At 38.4% G+C, this 20913-nt stretch overlaps 8 protein-coding genes across 18 annotated transcripts; 1 reads left to right on the forward strand and 7 right to left on the reverse strand.

The window, feature by feature from the left end:
• Positions 1–588: 588 nt before the first annotated feature.
• On the reverse strand, positions 589–5568 carry HSFB2A (heat shock transcription factor B2A). Of its 2 annotated transcripts, XM_089051779.1 has the most exons (4): positions 4041–5568; positions 3256–3340; positions 1529–1807; positions 589–1436 (listed from the first exon to the last, which is right to left on the reverse strand). In XM_089051779.1, exons 3-4 carry the CDS (start codon positions 1781–1783, stop codon positions 780–782), a joined length of 912 nt encoding a protein of 303 aa, XP_088907905.1. In that variant the 5' UTR covers positions 1784–1807; positions 3256–3340; positions 4041–5568; the 3' UTR covers positions 589–779. The 2 variants fall into 2 exon arrangements, with proteins under 2 accessions (XP_088907905.1, XP_088907906.1); XM_089051780.1 differs by lacking the exon at positions 3256–3340.
• On the reverse strand, positions 4146–5567 carry LOC103333237 (transmembrane protein 161AB protein). The gene is given in 2 exon segments (XM_008236049.2): positions 4146–4930; positions 4932–5567. Coding segments are annotated over 2 exon segments (1362 nt in total). The 3' UTR covers positions 4146–4204.
• A 521-nt stretch (positions 5569–6089) lies between the features above and the next one.
• On the reverse strand, positions 6090–7568 carry LOC103333236 (uncharacterized). The gene is made up of 3 exons (XM_008236048.2): positions 7212–7568; positions 6890–6966; positions 6090–6694 (listed from the first exon to the last, which is right to left on the reverse strand). Exons 1-3 carry the CDS (start codon positions 7399–7401, stop codon positions 6617–6619), a joined length of 345 nt encoding a protein of 114 aa, XP_008234270.1. The 5' UTR covers positions 7402–7568; the 3' UTR covers positions 6090–6616.
• A 1193-nt stretch (positions 7569–8761) lies between these two features.
• On the reverse strand, positions 8762–9516 carry LOC103333235 (Sugar isomerase (SIS) family protein). Its single transcript, XM_008236047.3, has one exon. It carries the CDS (start codon positions 9514–9516, stop codon positions 8896–8898), a length of 621 nt encoding a protein of 206 aa, XP_008234269.1. The 3' UTR covers positions 8762–8895.
• On the reverse strand, positions 8762–12227 carry I-2 (phosphoprotein phosphatase inhibitor). 6 transcript variants are annotated; one of them, XM_089052879.1, is made up of 6 exons: positions 12136–12177; positions 11866–11935; positions 11521–11587; positions 11204–11322; positions 10742–10918; positions 8762–10187 (listed from the first exon to the last, which is right to left on the reverse strand). In XM_089052879.1, exons 3-6 carry the CDS (start codon positions 11523–11525, stop codon positions 9931–9933), a joined length of 558 nt encoding a protein of 185 aa, XP_088909005.1. In that variant the 5' UTR covers positions 11526–11587; positions 11866–11935; positions 12136–12177; the 3' UTR covers positions 8762–9930. The 6 variants fall into 6 exon arrangements, with proteins under 6 accessions (XP_088909005.1, XP_088909001.1, XP_088909004.1 ...); XM_089052875.1 differs by having other exon boundaries at positions 11204–11328; XM_089052878.1 differs by lacking the exon at positions 11866–11935 and having other exon boundaries at positions 12136–12227.
• Positions 12228–12827: 600 nt separating this feature from the next.
• On the forward strand, positions 12828–15795 carry GB1 (GTP-binding protein 1). The gene is made up of 7 exons (XM_008236042.2): positions 12828–12968; positions 13447–13628; positions 13771–13911; positions 14238–14346; positions 14494–14555; positions 15087–15190; positions 15400–15795. Exons 2-7 carry the CDS (start codon positions 13536–13538, stop codon positions 15506–15508), a joined length of 618 nt encoding a protein of 205 aa, XP_008234264.1. The 5' UTR covers positions 12828–12968; positions 13447–13535; the 3' UTR covers positions 15509–15795.
• Positions 15796–15855: 60 nt separating this feature from the next.
• LOC103333231 (chromosome transmission fidelity-like protein) lies at positions 15856–16618 on the reverse strand. The gene is made up of 2 exons (XM_008236041.2): positions 16171–16618; positions 15856–16048 (listed from the first exon to the last, which is right to left on the reverse strand). The coding sequence occupies exons 1-2, from the start codon at positions 16508–16510 to the stop codon at positions 15978–15980; spliced, it is 411 nt and encodes a 136-aa protein (XP_008234263.1). The 5' UTR covers positions 16511–16618; the 3' UTR covers positions 15856–15977.
• A 220-nt stretch (positions 16619–16838) lies between these two features.
• On the reverse strand, positions 16839–20381 carry MBD13 (methyl-CPG-binding domain protein 13). Of its 5 annotated transcripts, none has more exons than XM_008235906.3 (6): positions 19922–20381; positions 19105–19236; positions 18907–19002; positions 18631–18771; positions 18430–18526; positions 16839–18238 (listed from the first exon to the last, which is right to left on the reverse strand). In XM_008235906.3, exons 1-6 carry the CDS (start codon positions 20003–20005, stop codon positions 17145–17147), a joined length of 1644 nt encoding a protein of 547 aa, XP_008234128.2. In that variant the 5' UTR covers positions 20006–20381; the 3' UTR covers positions 16839–17144. The 5 variants fall into 5 exon arrangements, with proteins under 5 accessions (XP_008234128.2, XP_088909500.1, XP_088909499.1 ...); XM_089053374.1 differs by having other exon boundaries at positions 18475–18526; positions 19859–20141; XM_089053373.1 differs by having other exon boundaries at positions 19859–20141.
• Positions 20382–20913: the final 532 nt, after the last annotated feature.

Consider the following 20913-nt stretch of genomic DNA (forward strand, 5'->3'; position numbering starts at 1 on the left):
CATGAAGGTTATCAGAGTAGCATTCATAGCTTCGTTTCTTCTTTCACATTAAGCTCATAAAGATGATCATAGTATTCATAGTAACAAACAATGTATATGTTGATGAACAAAGTTATCTGCAAATTCTTTCCATGCAAAGCAAAATTGAAGTTTGAACAGCTTCAAGTCCATCTCAGCCTCACCCCAATTTGGAGAAACACTTCAAAATTCATAAGGTCAGGATGAAAATGGTAAAGCAGTCAAAGAGAGGCAGCCCTCTTATCTGTGGAATTTAGGGACGGCGGCAAAAGAAGAAGAGTGCAAAACACTTTTCCAAGAGGACGGCCGCATAAATGCTCTTTAAAACAAAGACTTGGGAAACGAATAACCATCCGTCCTAAGAAGATACCATGAACCTATGATCAAACCTAGTCTTACTGGAAATTAACTAATAGCCACACAATTCCATACCTTCTTTTTTTCTTTTTCTTTTTCTTTTTTGGGTCTGTTAATTGACCATTCCCTTGCTTGGTGGGAAGTGGGAAATATTTGATCAGATTACATGCGCTTTAGCATGCAAAGCACCATATGCAATAGCAAAAGAAACCATTAAAAAAAGGTTTAGAAAGTCTTAAGAAATTTCTTGAAATGGGTCCCTAAAGGTTGACGACGCACGTGAACCCATTTTTAACACTTGCCTCAATATCCTTGTAAGTAACGGGGTTTCAACTTCCACCCCATACAGTTCCAGTACCATTCCATCTAACATCTAACGTAAATGCTAACTAATCAATAATCAATTAATTACACACCCTCTGATTAGCCATGTGGCGCTGATTCAGCCACGGCGTTTCCTGACGATCCACGTCTAACGGCTCTGATTTAACGTCGCCACCACCACTCGGTTGCTGCAGTCGTAAGCCGGTCTCATCCTCCTCTACACCGTCGCCGACGGTCTCTCTTGCTCGCTTGGCTCCAATCGCCACACCGAAAAGCTTCGGGCTCGCCTCCTCTTCTTCCTTCTCGCCGTCGCCGGAGAACCGCTTCTCAGGCATCAAATCCAGCGGTTTCACATATGGGAAACCGCTTTCCGATTGTGCGTACGCGTAATTCGAGACCATGCTGAAGATGTTGTTGCAGAGAGACTTGACATCAGCCAGTTCCTTGGTGAGCTGCATGTTCTCCTTCCTCAGCTTTTCGTTCTCGTCCATGAGCTCGGACGGAGCTCTGATCGGCGACGAGCTCGACGAAATCACCTGCTCCTCGCCGGAGTTCGACGGAGATATCATAGGTTTCGCATTCGGAACCACCGCTGCCGTCGCCATCGGCGAAACGGCCACCGACGGCGCCGGAGGCATGATTCTTCGGCGCTGTATCTCGCAGAGAAGCCGCTTTTCGCCTCTTCGAAAGCAATCATTCGAGAATTCCCAACGGTCTGGTATAACCTTTCTAAATCCCTAAAAATCCAAAAATAATCAAATAAATAACTGAAATATTATTATTTTTATAAATTCAATCGGAAATTGAAGAAGACAAATAGAGGACTTACGTAGGTGTTGAGCTGCCTGACGAAGCTAGAGAAGTTGTTGTGCTTGAAATACTTGGGGAGCAAATCTCTGGCGAAGACGGTGGGGTTCCACACGACAAAGCTAGATCCGTCGTCGTTCCAGGAGATGACGTCGTCGATTGTGGGATCATCGACCAGCTGATACGTCTTGGTCAGAAATGGTGTCGGTAAAGCTCTATGGGATGACTCGCTGGATGTGGACTCACCGCCGTTCGGCTCCACCGACGTCGGAGCCATATCGAAAGTCACGCCTCTACCAAACTAATTAAAACAGAATCTAATTAACTATAAAAAGATGAAAAATAGAATCGAAATCAAAATTTTAGAAGATGAAAGATGAAGGCTTTGAAGGCGATGGAGCAAAACAGAGAGGGATAGAGTTGGAGGAATGAAGGCGAGGGTTGGTTTCGTAGTTCTAGAAGGTTCTTTCAGGAATTCAAAGGATTTATACGATCGATCGTATGGAAGAGAGTGTGTGAAAAAATAGAGGAAACCGCACGAAACTCTTTATAATTTTCGAGAAACTTCCGGGGTCAGATTTTCTCGGTTGTGTATACGTGGCAACATATAAGAGGCCGGTAGTATTGCAAGTTTTTGTATGTATTCAAGGCAACAGTTATATTTTAATTTTATTTCATGAGTAATGCTATATTTACCGCATTTTTATTTCATATTTTTATACTACATGATGTGATATATCCATATCATATATCATATCAATTAAATGAATGAAGTATATTTTAATAAATAAAATTAGAAAAACATAAATTAATATTTTACATAATGTGATATGTACACATCAGCTGCCATATCATGTGATAGAAAATGTGGTATAAAAAATATGGTAAGACTAGTATTATTCTTATTTCCTTTCACAAAAAGGTTATTCTAATGAGTTTGAGGTTTAACTCTCAAATTAATTAGTGTGTTTTGAACTCATATATAGAAATTGTAAATTAATTTAATTTATGAGTTTTAATTAATGAATATGGTATTTTGAACTTAGGCAGGAGAGAACACAGATAGACATTACTAGCGAAGTGGCCTAAAATAACTAGCTTTGCAGATGAAGACGTGGGTTTGACCAGTTGCCATGGCAGTTAATCCCCTTTTGTATTCAAGTTCAAATGTCACTTTCTGTAAAGATTAATTTAGAATAATTTAGACTATCATTTTTACTTTTCTAATAAATAAAAAACTATAACTCTTTATTATAAGAGCATATCCAATCGATATGTCAAAAGTGCCATATAGACATTTAACGAATTGATACGGAATGAATATTGGAAGTTGAGATGTTATTTTTGATATCTCAAAGACAAGATGTCAAATGAATATTTTATTAATTTTTAAAGACAGCTTTTTTTTAATTTATTATTTTCTTTAATTTTTTTCTTCTTTATCTTAAATGATTTAATTGTTACAATAATTATTTATTTGACATATCGAAATGCAGTGTAAAATTATGTAAATATCAAATTGCTATATCAGTCATCAAATTTAAATTTGATATTTGGTATTTGACATCTCTAAAACGTAAAGTATTGAATTACTAGTTGGCAAAAGGTCAAAGATGCGGACAGTGTCGTCACATGGTCTGGTTTCATTCTCACGCGTGGGGCAAAAACCAAGGAAAAAAATAGATAAAAGCGGGTAAAGAAGCAAACAAGATTGACATTGGCATTAAAGTAGTGTGAAATACTCTCTACCTATTTAGTCCAATCTCGCTAATAATTGATGCCACACCCACACCCACAACTATAAGATAAATTATAATTTTCCGTGGAACACATCCTGCATAAAACAGAAACAAAGTTTACTGTTTACCGACTACGACATAGGATTGGTGTATGTATGCAGATGTGATGGAAGAGACAAACAAACATCTTGTGTAAATTTGACCCTTGTTTTGCACCGTTCAAGTACAAGTAAATAAGGTTAGCTGCCTAGTTTTATTGACGCTGTTGCTTTGAACAATTTACCTTTTGCTATGCATGTATGACCATGAACTTCCAAGTCGATTTCAAAATAGAAAAGACAACATAGTCCAATTTCAGCACGACATTCTTAACAACATTCTTAAAATATGGTTCTCTACTAATAAGTACAAGCCTAACATGTTTCATAGGATTCTTCACAAACATACCATCAAAAAACCAAATCATCAAACACACGAAAGGCTCCCAAAGAAAGGGTTTAAAGGCAGAGCAAACAAGAAGGGACTAAAGAGAGAAATATAAAGCTTTAGTTTCCTTAATGTCCCTTCTTTTTTGCCAAGTTTCATGTAAACTGCAGTGGAGTCCCAGTTATATGTAGAAATAGAATTTAATCTGTCATGCCTATGACTTCGGTAGAAGAGAATACAGTCATAGAACTCTAACATGCATTCCCTTTTTGCTCCTGATATGTTAGATGCAAATTGAACTACTGCATACATTCTATGAGTGTGAAATTTATATAACGACAAAATAAACAGAGGAGGTCAAGGATATACCCGATAATGTTTTCGATTCTCTCTTCCCCCTTCCTCGGGATGTAGAATTGCACAGGTTAAGTAATGAAAATTCCGTCACACGCACAACTACACTCTCACTCAAAATTCGTCAAAGGTCCAACTCAAGGATCAATCTTGAAGGTTGAGACAACAAATCAAAGTCATCAAGACATATACAAAACGCAGCGACGATATAGAAGAATGGTTGCTGAACTATAAATCGCCCAAACAAACATAACCCACCAAGCCATAAAGAGAGCCACTTCTTTCACAAAGGCAGAGCAAGGCGCTAGACTACAAATGTATTTGTAATTTTCCGAGATACCATCAATCTGAGATAGTCCAAGAAAAAGGAGTAACACAATTGGTGGTGCAAGAAACTGCACAACTACAAGGCATAAGTAGTGATTGTGCAAAAACACCTTAGCCCTACTGAAATCCAAGTCTGGAACCCTGCTAGCATGCAATCTTTGGTACCAAGATAACAGTGCCTCATTCAAATACATTTGTATGTTGGGGCGTAGAGCAACAATTTGCAGAAAACTCGAAAGCAGTAAGCAGCAAAGCCTAAATTTAGCAAAATCTGAAGGCGAAAATCCGACATTGCCAATCAACATCTCAGCATTTCCAACTTTTCCATTTATGTTCTTGTTCACGAGCATTCCAGCTAAGGGATTAATCCACAAAAGAACTGTGAATACAATCATCATATAATTTGCATACAGAACCACTCTACCAAACCAATCACATGATAGCATTACCAAATCAGACCTAATCTGATCAGTTCCAAGCCAAAAGCACCTCGCACTCTTCACCGCGGGCATAAACAAGAAACCCGAAAAGCATCCCATTAAAACAGCAACAAAGATCCTCCCAGACCCATCAACTGAGTTCAAAATTGAAATCTAAAACCGAAGGACTAAATGTGAAGCAAACCATATATCCTAAAACCAACCCCACAACGCCGCAAAGCACACTCAGTTGCTTCTCTGACCGCCGCGACGCAGATTTCTCATACGAAACTTTGCCAAGCAACATCAACAACTTAGAAACACCCGCAAAGCCTAACAGAACCGGAACGAAAATCCCATTAACCAAAAGCCCAGAATTGTTTGCTTCGCTATTCAAGTACAATAACTGAAGCAAAAGACAAGATAGAGCTACAAATGAGAATGTGAAAGCATTGCAATACTCATTGAAATAGAGCCTGGTTTGAAGATGGGCCTCGTCGAGCTTTAGGCGAAAGATCTGAGCATTGTTTTCATCGAACTCGGGCTTGTCCTTTGACTTGGACCTCTTCCTGAGCTCGGAATTGGATTTTGAAGGTAACCCAGAAGCCGAATCGGAGGCATCGGGCCTCCGAATGGCGGCTCGGACTCCACTTTGGACGTTGTCAGGGTGGATGTAGGTGTGGAGGCCACGGAGGAAGAAGATGGGGATTTTGAGGAAGGTGAGGAGGAGTGTGAGTGTGAGAGAGAGTGAGAGTTGAAGTATAAGATTCTTGTAGGTGATGAAGAATTGGAGCATGGTTCTCTTCTCTTATCTTAGCTTCTTCAATTCTTTTTGGGTATTTCAAAGACCAGAGAGCGTGGAGTTGTTGGGGACAGACAATGCTTAGAAGTTAGAGAGAGACAATGTGGGGTTTGAGATCTTAAGGTTGGCTTGGCTTCTGATAAAGGTTGTTTGCTCTTTGTGTTCTCGAAATTGTGTTTTGTGGGCCTGTGGGCCTGTGGACATGTGGACCTCTGTGTATGTGGGCCTGTGAGCCTGTAGCCCTGTGGGTACTCTTTAACCTTCAAAAGGCAAGCAAGCAATTGAGGTTACATGTCATGCTCCGATTTGAATAGTCATGGAAGATTTTTCTGGGTCAAGTATGATATACTGAAGTACACGAATACCACACATTAATAACGCGAGTGTAGTATATGTGGGTGAAGCCAATTGATCAAAGAAGTGTATCCGCTCTTCTTTGCACCCGAGTTTAATCTCTCTTATTATATTAGAATAGTTACCGTTTTGTCTAAAATAAAATAAAAAAATTACCCCACATGAGTGAAGAGATTTTATTCATTGATACATGGAACAAAAGGAAATACAAAACTTTGAGAACTAAATATTCATGAACAGATTAATTCCAACAAATACACAAAGGATTGAATCATGCAATGCTCTTCCTTGTGTTCATCAACCTAGAAAAACATCAATGATAAAACTCTCTCCCCCAGGTCAATATTCACCCCCAACTAAGCCACAAACTCTATCCTATCCAAAAAGATAAGATTGCTGCCGGAAGGATCAAGATTGAGTACTATTTATTGATCGATTCTTTTGTCTACTTTCTTCCTTGAAGGGTACCCAACCCAACCCAACTCATCACAGGGTCACTTCGGTGATTTGATCATGGATCGTTCTCAGGCAACAAATCAATGCCAATATTGCCTCCTAAAAATCAACTACACCATCACAATCATTTTCCACAAAGTCACAACTGCTGCATTTACTACAACGACTGAAATAAATTATAAACGAAAAACCCTACAATTAACATTACACAATTCTTGGATCATGTCAATGGGTCATAGCTGATGAGGTACATTTAGGTGGTCTCTCTCATCTTTATCACCAACCGCTCTCATCTCAAACTGCGGGACCACCTGTGGGGATACAAAATTAATTACATTATTATTAACTCTAAATCAACCCACTTCTCTTCTCTGAAATTTAAAAAAAAGAAGAGATAGGCAAAAGATAGCAAAATATCAATCCAGTCTGTCACATATTATTCGATTAATAATCATAATCGGATGGTGGTTACCAATTCATTCCTCATTGTCGTGTGAATTACCAACCTGATCTTGTGATGCATTGAACGGTTGAGATGAAAACCTCCTTAATCTTTTGTCTGCTCCGCCGTTAATTCTGCCGCCTGGACAGAACATCATTAACAATATAAGCTTATAGTTTTAGAGAAAATTACCCTTCTAATTTGAATAAGGTAAGAGCACAGAAATATCTCAAGGCATATTAGATCGGCATTTAAATTATAGATTGTTGTGTGTGAACGAGGAGCTGGAGCCAAATTAAACGCACATTTTTCACGTTAAGCACAAGATTAAACTATTAAATACATTTATATATCAATAAAACTTAAATAAAAAAACATATAATTACCTTGTTTTTTGGTTTTGAGATCTAGGGTTGAGTCTGAGGTGTCAGGCAAGTAACGGTCGAGACGAAGAAGGCGATGATCCTTCTTCTCAAACATGGCGCGCACAAACGATGCCTCCATGCTGTTCAAGAACTGCACGTGCTTCTCGTCCGTCCACGACCTCTTTTTACCGCTCTGCACGTGCGACTCCATCCTGATTTCTTAGTTTCAATATCTACTCGCCGGACGGAGTTTAGAGTTTAGAGTTTAGAGTTTAGAGCTTGGGAGAACAACCAGGCCGGAGCTAGCCAGCGGCTGTTTGAAAATCTGAAGGGATTGCTTGGTATGTTTAATGCATTCGGTTTCTAATGATAACATTATATGCAGCATATGCTATATATGCAGCTTTTATTATAGGTAGGGTGACATTTTTTTGTTTGTTGGAGCCTTTTTGACGTAGTTAGGAAGAGAGAGTATTCAGAAGTACCTACTCGCTGTCTTTAGCCGACATGTGTTTGGCTCACCATAACATGTCACTTTCCAAATATCCCGACTCGATCAACTCCAATATAATAATCTTAACCAAATTTAGATTTTTCTTATCTCTACAATATCAGTTTGTTGTGGGATATTATTCTGTGGTTGATAAAAAATGAAGATATTTTTCTTTGGCAAGATGGTTGAAATATCAATGAGTAAGACTGTCGATTCAATTTATACATTTATAAAAAAAGAAAAAACAATGAGTCACGAATTGATGAAATAATATAAAATTTCAATCAACTAATTAATATGATAAATTTATCCGAGTTTACTTATATAGTTGTATGTGTGCTTTTTAATACGAGTGAATAGTCTAAATTATTGTGATTTATAAAGAAGACGAATCGAACCTGATGCAAAATTTAGAACACTATCTCGACAAACTAGCATTAATTAATGTTATGTGGGTGTCCTTAATGCTTGAAGAGTGGCTCACCTTTAGCCTAGCTAGCTTAGGCGCCTAACAATTAGATTATCAAAAACAAAAGTGTTCTAACAAGATTTTTTTTTAAAGAGAAGGAAAAGATAGGCTATACCGTGAGTAGAAGGCGAGTATGGAAGTTTTTGTGCAGGCGAGGAGGTATAGAAATTGGGGCATGAGGGATAAAATATCTAAAGAACTCCTTTTCGTAAAACAAATATCTTAGAACTTTATACGATTTTTTTTTTCCTTTCTCCGGTCAAATGAACTTTATGCGATTAGCCTATAAGCTCTGAGAGATATTTTGGGACGAACGAAGAATCTTCGAGACGCTCAGATATGTATGTATAATATACAAAGAGTAGGAGGACTAAATACGAAAATATCTGCGCGAGTCTTCTAAGATATTAAGATGCTGACTGTACTTCCTGTTAGGGGTCCCTTGTAGGGTATTTATTTCTTGGGCATCATAATCATAATTAATTAATATTTTACCCAATTTTATTTTATGAATAGACTATTTAATAATGATTCGGCATCATTTTATATTTTCATAGTTTGAAAATCAAAAGCCTTAATTCTGACAAAAAATTAAAAAAATAAAAAGCCTTAAAGCTGAAATTAACTTGTGCTTTATTTATATTATTCTTGGTTACAAAGTGAGCCATGGGCTTATTTTGTTTTGGGCCGAGAGCCGTAGGCCCAAATAACATACAGCCCTTGGTGGGTCCAATCTCATTCATTCATTCGAGATTGGTGTGGCGAGCTCGTATGGCCTCAGGGGAGGTCTGACCTAAGGCCTCACCCAACTTATACACCACCATCTCAAACAACACGAACAAGGCCCCTTCGTACACGCTCCCCATAGGAAGCGACGGCAGAGATTCCATCACTTCACCAGCATCCGCATCATTTGCCATGGTCTGCGCTGGCACGTAACCCACCACGCTAGCGTGCTTCACACAGGATCCCGTCTCCGGCTGGGCAGTTAGCAGCAGGACTCTAGCACCGTGCGATCTTGCCACGGAGCAAATGGCTTCGACTGTGGAGAATCCACCTGGGCCCGCAGAGGCGATGAGTAGATCGGTGGTGGAGATTGGGGGAGTCGTCATGTCGAAGACCATGTGAGCCGAGAGGCCGAGGTGGGCCAGCCGCATGCACAGAGCCTTCAGCATTAGGCCCTCTCGGCCCACTCCGTAAAGGAAGACGCCGCCGTTTCTGGCCGCTGCAGAAGATAGCTCGTTGACCAAAAGGTCTAAGACTGGCGGGTGTGGGTGGGTTGGTTTAGTGAAGATGGAGGCTATGTGATTGCAAATTTGGGAGGCAAGAGAGGCCATTGAAGAGCTCTGGGACTGCGAATCCATTGCTCTCAGGCCTCAAGCGTCAAGGATAAGAGGGTTGTGATAAATTTAAGTGGTATATGTGAGGTGAGGTTCTTGCCAATCAGTGACACGTCAGCATTAGGCAAAAATTTGAGCCTCATATTTCCTTCCCATTTGTTTCTGGACTTTTTATGATTTTGTCTGGCTGTGAATGTATGTATGTATCATACCATGAAGCAGTGATGAAATAAACTCAAAACAGAAAAAATTGTTTATGGAAGGGGATATGAAATGGTTTGCGTAACGACGTTACAGTGAAGGGAAATAAAGTGAACTATTTACAAACAAAAAGCATATTGAAAGAATAGCAGTTATATGAGCATTCTGTATCAACCACCAAAAACTGTAATCCAATGTCAGTGAAATCATCAATGGAAGTCTTAGCTTGGCTTTGATCTAAGCTCCATTAGCTGGAGGTCCAGAAGATTTTTTAGTCGAAGATGCAGTACCATCTTCGTCGATATCTATTTCCTTCACACCAGCAGTTAATGAGGAACCGGATCTCTTCTCCTTATCCATCTCAGCATCCTCATCCTCATCTTCATCGTCGAGAAAGGAGCCTTTCCGCCTGAGTTCTTTTACTTTCTGGAATTCATCATAATGAGCTCTTCTGTGCTCCCTAAAACTCCTACCATTTTTATCTGTCTCAGAATCTGCAAAGTCCCAGCAGAAAATGGCGGAACAGACAGTCAGATGAAAATAGAATAAATGTAAGTGAGGGGCAGAACAATTTGAATATATCCCAGTCTTTTTTTAACTGGGCAAAGGGGGCGCGAGAACTAGAAGAGGATTAAACAACGAAGTTCTAAGCATTAACAGAACATAATGAGGGAAAGTTTAGACGCAATAATAACCCATGACTGTGTTCATTGGGACCCAATCTCATGTGTCTTACACGAAGTAACAGCGTGAGATGATGCAACTTCAACATACCCCTCTACCAATTCATAGTATTTCATTGGTAGCACAAAACATGACATCTACTCTCTTTATATACCTTCCATACAGAGGATAATATATGTAACAGAACTTAACACTAAATTTAAATTGGGGGGAAAAGCTTACTAAAGTTGAATAGTTTAAAAAAATAAGGTGACAAGTTTATATTTAATCAGCCAACTGCAAGGAAATATAGTGAATAGTTGTAAAAAAATCTGATTGAAAGGGTTAGCTTTGGGAAGAAAAAGAAAAGAGAATGAAAGAAGACCTTCATCATCTTGTTCCATAGCATCTGCCTCATCCTCAGATGATGTCCAGCCAGTAGATCTTGGGGTGTTCTTTCTACTTGATGATGCTACATCGGTCAAAGCAGTTCGTATTGCTTCTGCATGAACTGCATCACCAACACAATCATTGAAGCTACCCCGTATAGGAGACAGAGATCCTGCCAAGATTAAAGTTGCCACACAAAATGATAAGTTTCCACATTTAAGATACATATATATATATATATATATATATTTTCTTTCAGAAAACGAGTATAGAAAACCAACAAATCAAACATTAGCATATGAAAAGAAACAATCATTGAAACTCAAGACCACTTTATATTATACGTATCACCAGTGACACTTTGTTTTTAAGGAAAAGAAGACAAACACATTAACGTTCATACATATACAACTGACAGGCCTCCATAGAACGGAAAATATGATAGAAACCAGCATACCATCCTCATCATCGGTCATCATAGGGTGGTATGGCGTCTTCGGCTCAGTAATTTTCTGCCTTACAGGTTTATTTGCTTCGATTTCTCCCAGATTAGCCTCATCCCATCTAACTCGGCCCCTGCCACTCAATCAGCAAAATCTAAAATCAGTATATCTATCAACTTCAAACATATGCTAAGAAACAAAAAGTATACAAGATTTTACAAATCAGAAAAACCATCCAACTCCTAAATGCAATGCCTTAATAAACATTTCATTCTTAATATCCATTGTTAAGACAAGAAGAATTTAACATTAAGAAGACAGATTGAATTACTTCATTTTGCAAAACAGCTGATCTCCACAAAAGCAGCACAAGCAACTGCTCAATTGAATTGAATTCTCTGAAACAAATTGAAAAACTTATTAAATTCTCAAAATTAAGCAGAATAAACCCAAAACAATTGCATTCTAGGTCCTCAAGCTCAACCCCTTATTAACGACAATGAATTATATTTACACAATAACCTAAGAACCTAAGAAAGAAAGGAAATTTCAATTCCATTTCTCCGAAATATATCCAAAGCTCAAAGATGGGCCATAATATACTAATCAAAGACGCAGAATAAGAAAACAATCCAATAGAGCCACAGATCAATAACGCATTAAAACCCTAACGAACCTAATCTTCAAAAACGCAGAAGGTGCCCAAGAAAATATACGGATCACCTTGCTTATGCCTCGTTTGGTTGCTGAGAATATTCGAGAAAGAGAAGAAAATGAACCTCTGGAACCATAGAAATGATCAATTAAACAGCGAGTTTGTTTACGGATCGAAACTTTCAATTTCTTTCATTTTCCTGCCGTTTCCGGGATTTCATGGCCAATTTTGAGCGTAAAAAATGAAATTTATAAGTAGAGAAAACAAGAAACAGAAAATTGGATTTGGTACCTCACTTCCTCTGGGAGAAAATAGGCGTGCGAATCAATCGAAGTGCTGAATCCAATTTTTCTTTTTTCCTTCTTATGTTGTCCTGTTTTACTAAATTACCCTACTGAATAAGATGTAATAGCAATTGAAGCCACCGAAGGATGTTCCCTGCAGTGTGAAGATCTTGGACCGTAGATCCAAATTACATCCCTATGATCTAAACACGTCAGCAGCGAGAAGGATTTTCAAAGAGTATAGCCGGCTATACTCCTGAATAAATTCTATTAATTAAATAGTATAGCCGCCCGGCTAGACGCCTTACATATAATAAATTCCAGTATTTAAATAGTATAGCCGCGCGGCTATACACATCAAACATGATTAAAATAGTATAGCCGAGCGGCTATACTATACATTCGAATATTTAAATATTATCGCCGCAACTACGGCTATACTATAAATTCGAATATTTAAATATTATAGCCGTATGGCTATACCGGTTGAATATGATAAATTCGAGTATTTAAAGAGTATAGCCGACCGGCTATACTGTTATATTAATCTTAAAATTTTGTCGAGTTAACTTTACTGAAAAACAAAGGAAAAAGAAATTGCACCATGTAGGTCCCAGCCTATAGACCCGAAAACTTGGCCAAGGGTAATTTGTCAATTACAAATAACAAATTAATATGGAAAAAAATTTGGGAAGGGAAAAATAGAAAGAGAGTTTTGTAGCTTAAGACTGTTCTTGGCCCCAAAAAAAAAGAGAAGCAGCTGTTCTTGGGGGCCGAATAGCTACACGGAGTAGCAGGAGTTCTTGATAACAGTGAAGACATCGCCAGCATCCCACAAGAGTAAGAATTTGAGTTTTTGCAATCAAATATATATATATGTATATCAATATACTATGGATCCAACTTTGTTTTTCTCCGTCAATATCTGATTATCATGCGTGAAAATTCTTTGTTGATCTGGGTCTCTTACGGTTTCTTTGTTCTATCTGAATTTTAGTGCTGAAAGGAAAATGGGTTATGTTAATTTTCATTTTTGTTTTTAGATCTAATGGTAATATTGTAACTTGATGATTGAGCTACTAAAGAAGGCTTGATGTAGTTTGCTGAAAATGAAAAGGGTGGTTTATGATTATAATTACTTCAAAAAGAGTTGGGATTTTACAATTGACGAAAAGTTGAAGACTTAGAACCTCAATTGGTGAGGGCAATCAGAAGTTGAGCCAAATGTATTGAGTGTATGCGAATTCTGTTGAGATTGCCAAATGGATCCAAGTCTTTCAAATTTGCAGCAACATTGATCCTTTTTGTTCTGTTTCAGGTGGTAAAATTCACAAGGTTGAGGAAGATCAAGTTTGATAATGAAATTCTTTCGGTAGGGATAAAATAGTAAAGAGATCAAGGGCAGAGATGTTTTCGTTGTTTTATGGGCTCTGGAAATATATGTTCAGTAAGACAGAGTTTCATGTACTCATTCTTGGAATCGACAAGGCTGGGAAAACGGTAATGCACCTGTGAAATCTTCTTTTACTTATTGGGCTTTATTTTGTGATTTTGAGCTGCTTTTATTTTTTGTGGAATTGTCTTCTTTTAACACATCTTCAGATACATTAGCTTTAATTCTTATTCTGATATCAATTTGTAGACTTTGCTCGAGAAGTTGAAATCACTTTACTCAAACTTGGAAGGTCTCCCTCCTGATCGAATTGTTCCAACTGTGGGACTTAATATTGGTCGTATTGAAGCATCAAATACCAAACTTGTGTTCTGGGATCTGGGAGGTCAGGTATGTGAAATTCATCCGTGCCATTCATATTCTTTCATCTTTCTTATTCTTTATTTTAACATAGATTTGTTCTCCTTTTACTTGACTCTGGTTTCAAGTATTGTTCCACAAAATGTAGGATTGGGGAATACTACACGCTACTAGCATCATATTGAATTTTACATTTTCCAGAGAACATTATTGTTGTTAATATTACTATCATTAGCTGGTTATCACATATCAGGATTGTTGTAGTCTCCAGCTGTTGCAAATCCATCCTTTCTGTAGTATCACATATCAGGATTGTCATAATTATTGATGCAAGAGTTGTTTGTTTTTGCTGTCAGCCTGGTCTTCGCTCAATCTGGGAAAAATATTATGAAGAAGCACATGCCGTGGTCTATGTAATTGATGCCACTTGTCCATCACGTTTTGAAGATTCAAAATCTGCATTGGGTAGGTGATATTAAATTGCTAAATCTTGTGAACGTATTGTATTGGGTTTGTAACTATGATTTCCTATGATCGTATAGCTATTAAAGTTGAGGAATAACAAAAATACTTGAGATGCTGATACTATTACTTTTAACTTTTCAAAACCAGAAAAAGTTCTTCGGCATGAGGATTTGCAAGGAGCTCCTCTATTGATTTTGGCCAACAAGCAGGTGAGAGGCGAATTATGCATCCTTTCGAACCAAAAGAATAGTATCATTTCCCCCAAATTCATAAGCAACCTAATCATGAATTTTCATAAATTTGGGCTTCCATATGTCTGAAGTTATGGAACCACAGTTTTCACGTTTTGGTATTTTCTTCAAATTGCGCACACCCTGAAATCTATGTGCATAGTTCTCCTTAGGTTACATATCTTCTATAGAAGGGTTGTAATTTGTTGTGCATCCTCCTTGTTTCTTTAACGAATGGAATTACTTCCTTCTATGTTTGATATGACGATCTGCTATTCCTCTGTCATCTCTTGTTTTCTATTGTAGCTACCTTCCATTACCAAATTCTTTCTTTGAAGTCTTGTTGTACTCTGAAGTCTAGTTTTTGTGTGCCTGTGAGGAACCTTGGGTGCTGGCAGAAGCATTGGCATGCATTGTGTTGTGTTAACCTGGTTCTTCATTAAGAGAGAAAATAAATAGCTCAATAAATCTCTGTGTCTTCACTCTATTGAAATTTGTTGGCAATGTCAGGATCTTGCTGATAGTGTATCAGCTGAGGAACTTGCTCGATATCTAGATCTTAAAAAGTTGGATGAAAGGGTTTATATGTTTGAAGCCGTTTCAGCATATGATGGGTAAGTGGATCTTTTCTAAGCTCCATTGCTTCGCCAAATATTTAAATTTTAATTGCTCTGATACATTAGCGATATGGAAAGAAATTTTGGCACCTGATGAACTACTACATAGTGGTTGAACCAGAGATCCGCAGTACGCATTTCTCTGCACGGAGATGTGGTAGATTTACAAAATGCAGTAGCTCTTACAGTTTGATATTGGATTGCAGGATGGGGATTAAAGAAAGTGTGGAGTGGTTGGTGGAGGTAATGGAGAGAAGCAAGAGAACTGAAATGTTAAGAGCCCGTGCAGGAGCAACAGGCCCTGCTTCTAACTAGAATGGCATGTATCAACAGCCGATATGGCGGTTGGGTTGCCCTGCTTCTTTCAGTAACAGTTGTGTAAATAAATCAGGCTTTTTGAATTCATTCTGATTATTTATTACATGATTCTAAGTCAAAGATCGAAGTTTTCACGTCTTCTTCAGGCTAGTGCTTCTAATTGTTCCTACTTTTTTAGCTGGAAATTCAGAATGTAAGATAGAACTTATTATGTGAATCTTGTATTTTAAATTGCTGTTTCCTACATACGAATCCAGTTGAAGCCTAGGAATTTTATGCATCAACATGGCCCTTGTTGCAATTGTCTCGTACTCGATAAGAATCAGAAGCAAGATTCCAGGGACTTGAATGAATAATGATAATAATAACACATAAATAATAGGGACATTGGATCATTTGAATACATTTGTTTCCCTTCTTTGACATCCTTTGCAAGGAATACATTTGAAGAAGCTGCTTCAGTTTTTCAAGGCACGGAGTTGAACTGAGCTGCTATTTGCCCGCTGCCCTTATTCTTCTTCACTGCTGGTTGTGGTTCTTTGCAAATCAAAAGGAAAAAAGGCAATGTGTCATGTTCAATAATTCTAGTACACCAAAAATCCAATTTTTTTTTTTTTTTATCTTCCAAAAGTAATGTAAGAAAAGAGTGAAATACTTACTGGAAATGAGGGCCATAGGTCTGGTCTTGAACAGAATCCGGTGGCGAATAATTCCGATGACTTCCAATTCTACCCCTGCGTCTCGGGAGGGCTTGAGTTTCCTTAAGACCAAGAGTGGCTTCTTCAAGGGCTGTTTGGTCCCTGTCAATTCGTGATACCCAATAGTAAATGTGTAGGTTTGGTCCTGGGAGGAGGCGGAAGGGCGGCAGAGGAGGCCGATGTGGAGGTTGTGGAGGCGATCTTGAAATTGGGACTGAACCTCCACCATCCCTTGCAATTCCACCACCGCCCATTCTGGGCAGTTGCTCTCTCCGCAACTGCACTTCACCCGAATCTGCATTCTCTCTCTCTCTCTCTCTTCTTCTTCTTCACTTTCTTCTTTTCCCTCACTTTTCAATTTAACCCTTTTTTTGAGCGGCCAACAACTCCCGCCTCTCCAAACAGAGTCCTCACTATAGAATTCCACCTGAATATGAAACAGCAAAGGAAATTTGTTTTGGGCCTGAGTGCTTAGAGCCCATTACCTACAATAAAAAGGGCATGGATAGGGCCCAACCCTGAACTCATCCATCCATCAGTGAAGGCCCAACAATAAGAATAAATACAAATTCAATAATAATAATAATAATAAAAGGATTATAACGGCTTAGCTTTAATGGATTGTAATAGAAATCAATTCAAAATGTGTAACCTTTAACATGAATATTACAGGAGCATACACTGTTAATAAGAAAATACACTAAAGTTAAACATACACAGAGAAAACTTCGCCGAGGCAATCTCTTTCTAAAAGGGATTGTCCTTATGGCTGCGTTGTGATAAACTAACACAAGAAAAAAGAAAAAAAAAGGGTTAAGGGCGTGGAACTAGGTTGGTGGTACAAAGAAAGTGTTGTATAAGCTGTACAAGGATTGAAGTCAGTGCAATTGTGCAGGTGCATTGCCCATGTTTCACATTGATTGCCTATCCATGCCCTATTGGTTTGTATCTGATCCACCAGAACTATGTAAACTTGCATTCCTGGTGTGTGCAGGCTCTGAAAATTGCTGGCACAAAACATCAGTTTGGCACAAGTTATCTAGACCAACATTTTTCAAGGTCAAGTCACTGTTTCCTTGGGTTCTTGATGAGCTTAGTTGCTGCCGAAAATACTCCTCAATATGAGGATCATAGTCCAGTGGGATTGCACCTGTGAGAGTTTTTATAGCAAATTCAATGCATGGGTCTGGCCATAAACCCCCGAAAGGCAACTCCACTGGGGATCCTGACTTCTGTTCAGCCTTATCATCCTTTCCAACTTTTCCCCCATGTTGTTCTGGTATAAAAAGGTTGCCATGAGCCAAAACAACATCGCTCCTCTTATTGTCTTCTTCTTTGTTTCCAGAACGATCTTTGGGAGTAGCCAAGTCACCTGAAGATTGCTCACTATTGCTCCTGGAATTGTCAAAAGCTATTCCAGTGAGAGTCTCTATTGCAAATGCAATGCATGGATCTGTCAAGAAATCCCCCAGCGGCAATTCTGGTTGAAGTCCTGGCTTCTCTTCTGCCTTATCAGTGGTTTCAAGTTTTCCTGCATGTTCTTCTGGGAAAACAGAAGCACACGTTTGCTTCTCGTCACCACTAATCACTGTTTCCACATTTTGAACATGCTTTTCTGGCTCAACCTCAGGATAACCAGGCTGTCGGAATACAGAACCAGTAGAATTACCTGAGGATGAACCTTCAGTTGTACCATGTACTCCTTCCCCTGATTGTTTAATTGTAACTCGACGTGCTCGAGTACTTGTTTTCAGTTCTGGCACTGGATCAACTTCAACTCCAGCTAGTCGCTTTGAAGCACGACGAGGCAAGTTCAGCTCTTTCTTCTTCTTGGACTTGCCCAGGCTAAGTTGGGTCTTTTTACTTTCATGTTTAAAGAGCCCACTTTCCAGGCATTGCTTATCTGCCAGGCCAAAACCTGCTGGAACTGAAATAAATTCACTTTTGTAAGAATCACCATCCTGTTCTTTCTGCTCTGAACCTTTGGATTCTGTTGGATTTAAGCTGCCTGATTCAGTGTCCACCTCAGCTGCAGTCAGTTGTGTGATTTCAAATTAGATAAAAGCTTATTATATAGTAAAGTAGAATAAGGGTTGGCCCTTCGAAATCAATCTAACTTCCTAAATCATCACCCCTGAAAAAAGACTTATTTTAAGAGCCTCAAATCTTATTTCCACATAAAAGAAACAGCGTAAACAAGAGATGAAAGTTGCACATTACTCTGATAAGAAGTTTGTGCAGGAAAGGTCGGGCTTTCTCCCTTACATGCTAGATTAAGTATCTGTCCATCCTTCATGATCTCATTCAAGTGCGAGCTCTGATTGAAGTTACAGACAATGTAATTTTGCCTAACAATCAAAGTTAATGATGTGCATAATAAAGTACAAACCCAAACAATCCCTTTTTCAGTATAAAACTTACAGAGGCTTTTTCATCTTCCAATTCCTTATGACTACCATGACTTGGCTCTAGAATTAGCCTTCTTGGCTTCTCATTTTCAAGATAGCGATTCACATCCTTCATTGAGCGGAATAATTTTTCACTTACAGGATCAATATAGTACTGCATACATTGAATATCGGGTCAAAGAATGTACTGATATTTCAGTGGCCAAATTGGAATTCAAATATCATGCAAATCATCCTCTGCAATGCAGCCAAGCAAATCAAGAAATAGTGAATTTTTTTTAGAGATTACCGAGTCTCTCCTGATCTTATGATCCTTTTTTGTCATCCGAATTTCTTTGATCCATCCTTGAGGTAGTCCTCCTGCTATAGTCTTCTCAACCACAACCTAATTGCTTGAATAATTGAAGTTTTTATATCCAAATTAATAAAATATGATAAAATCAAACATCTAAATGTAAATAATAAAGAGCAGTTTGTGTCAACGAACATCATTTGCTGATCGCTTCAAAGTCTCTTCAACTTTCTGCTTGACTTCATCGCTGATTTGAGAGGTGTTGAGATAGCGAGATACCTCTGCCTTGGAATTGAATTTATGTCCACTCGCGCTATCGTAATAATACTGCAATAAGCGCAAATTATATACATCTGAACTAAAGTATGTTGAGACACATCACAAAATATAATCAAGTTGATATTCTCCCCATATACAACTGTTTCAAATTTTAGCTTAAAATTAACACTTATCCCCAAATCCTCGCAGTCATTTTCTTATGTTTGCAATATGCCTTAAAGAAACAACAGAAAATCCAAGGAAATTTCGGGTACTGAGGCCCCATCTCGTTTCAGATTCTATATCCTACAATGTTCTCAAAAGACATCTTTCCTTTTTGGCAAGACTTGAAAATTGAAATGCTACCTTCTAGAACATACAAATTATGAGATAAACATCACTAATCAACATAACAATCACAATCGAATGAACCCTCTAACTTTAAAAAACATATAAATTTTCAAGTTTACATCTTTGATCACAAGGCACAAGACCACATTTCTACCCTATTGACTTCCAAAATCCACCCAAACCCACTGAAAGTTTAGAAAACTTATTAATCAGCTGCGTGGATTACCATGTAATGCAATCCACTTAACATTAAAACTAACTTTCCAAACTTTGACAAACAAAGAAAACAAGTTCAGGAACATAAACCTAAACAAGCTATAACTTTAACATGGAAAATTACTCGAGGATCTCGCTCTCGCAGTCGTGACGATAGAAAGAACTCAAAGAAATAGCAATTTTTTACCTTGTCTCTTTTACCGTTATTTCTAACTTTGACCTCAACGGTCCAACCAGTTGGGAGCCAGTCCTCGGATTTTTGGTCCGTCATCTCGTCGGAATACGACTTCACATTCACTCTCTCTCTCGCTCTCCGTGAGTCAAAAGCTTGGGAATTTAGAGTGCTCTCGGACAAAAGGTCTTCTCAGACCCACGTGTTGCCCACACTCTCTTGCGATGCGAGGGAGGCCTAGGGGGAGAGAACGTGTATATCTCCGTAGAACGTGATTGTTTAATCATCTGCTCTGCTATGCTTAAGTACTGCTCAGTAATGCGCTTAATCAAGTTGTACCTTTGGGATGAAAGTACCCTCTTATTTTTCCCCAAATGACTCATTTAGCCCAACGTACAATGTTTAGAATCGAAAAGTTTGAAGAAGCTTCTGAACTGGGGCTGCATAGGATTGAGTTTCATCAAGTGGAATGTGCACTTCTGTTAACGGAGATTCCACTATTGTAGTAGCCAGTGTACCATCAGTTAACCTAACACCTTCACTTAGAAATTGACACGTGACTCAGTGGATTTCTTATAGTTGTTGCTTGGCTGTTCACTTTGCTCTTTAGCTTTGTTTTGTTTGGAGTGGAGGTGACATGGGAGTAACTGGCTCCAGAACCACTGGATCGTTGCTTTGTGAATCTCTGACACTTTAAAATTTGGGATTTTTCTAAGGTACCCCTGAACAGTGTGAAATTTAGCTGTACCCCATTTTTTGCCACACAGAATGAGAATTGGCAGCACTGTTTGTATTCTTTCATTTGTCTTATGAATCTGATCTTTCAAATTTTCTTTCCTTACAAGAAAAGCAAACAAGAGTAAAGACATAGAAAAGGAAACAAACTTCTGTCAATGGAAAAGTTGGAAAACTTCCTTTCCATTGTTATTGCATGTTCCCAAAGGATAAGGAAAAACTTGTGCCAGCCAACATAGAATAAGTTAAGCATACATATAATTGAGTTTGGT

Source organism: Prunus mume, linkage group LG5 (assembly GCF_029339155.1).
Source record: "Prunus mume cultivar Tortuosa linkage group LG5, ASM2933915v1, whole genome shotgun sequence".
In the NCBI taxonomy this organism is placed as follows: domain Eukaryota; kingdom Viridiplantae; phylum Streptophyta; class Magnoliopsida; order Rosales; family Rosaceae; genus Prunus; species Prunus mume.

Bases quoted from the DNA above. Each gene is read 5' to 3' on its own strand.
- LOC103333235 (XM_008236047.3), bottom strand. From the start codon at position 9,516: ATGGATTCGCAGTCCCAGAGCTCTTCAATGGCCTCTCTTGCCTCCCAA.
- HSFB2A (XM_089051780.1), bottom strand. From the start codon at position 1,783: ATGGCTCCGACGTCGGTGGAGCCGAACGGCGGTGAGTCCACATCCAGC. The intron at 1,437-1,528 runs GTAAGTCCTCTA...TTGGATTTTTAG, and splicing joins TCAGGCAGCTCAACACCTAC to GGATTTAGAAAGGTTATACC.
- I-2 (XM_089052876.1), bottom strand. The intron at 10,919-11,203 runs GTATGCTGGTTT...TAATCTTGGCAG, and splicing joins GATGACCGATGATGAGGATG to GATCTCTGTCTCCTATACGG. The intron at 10,188-10,741 runs GTCTTCTTTCAT...GGGACTTTGCAG, and splicing joins TATGGAACAAGATGATGAAG to ATTCTGAGACAGATAAAAAT.
- LOC103333231 (XM_008236041.2), bottom strand. From the start codon at position 16,510: ATGCAGATTCGGGTGAAGTGCAGTTGCGGAGAGAGCAACTGCCCAGAA. The intron at 16,049-16,170 runs GTAAGTATTTCA...TGATTTGCAAAG, and splicing joins ACCTATGGCCCTCATTTCCA to AACCACAACCAGCAGTGAAG.
- MBD13 (XM_089053373.1), bottom strand. From the start codon at position 20,005: ATGACGGACCAAAAATCCGAGGACTGGCTCCCAACTGGTTGGACCGTT. The intron at 19,237-19,858 runs GTAATTTTCCAT...CGCTTATTGCAG, and splicing joins TGCGAGAGCGAGATCCTCGA to TATTATTACGATAGCGCGAG. The intron at 19,003-19,104 runs GTTCGTTGACAC...TCAAGCAATTAG, and splicing joins TGAAGCGATCAGCAAATGAT to GTTGTGGTTGAGAAGACTAT.
- GB1 (XM_008236042.2), top strand. From the start codon at position 13,536: ATGTTTTCGTTGTTTTATGGGCTCTGGAAATATATGTTCAGTAAGACA. The intron at 13,629-13,770 runs GTAATGCACCTG...ATCAATTTGTAG, and splicing joins TCGACAAGGCTGGGAAAACG to ACTTTGCTCGAGAAGTTGAA. The intron at 14,347-14,493 runs GTAGGTGATATT...TTTCAAAACCAG, and splicing joins AGATTCAAAATCTGCATTGG to AAAAAGTTCTTCGGCATGAG.
- LOC103333236 (XM_008236048.2), bottom strand. From the start codon at position 7,401: ATGGAGTCGCACGTGCAGAGCGGTAAAAAGAGGTCGTGGACGGACGAG. The intron at 6,967-7,211 runs GTAATTATATGT...TGTTCTGTCCAG, and splicing joins TCTCAAAACCAAAAAACAAG to GCGGCAGAATTAACGGCGGA. The intron at 6,695-6,889 runs GTTGGTAATTCA...GTATCCCCACAG, and splicing joins TCAATGCATCACAAGATCAG to GTGGTCCCGCAGTTTGAGAT.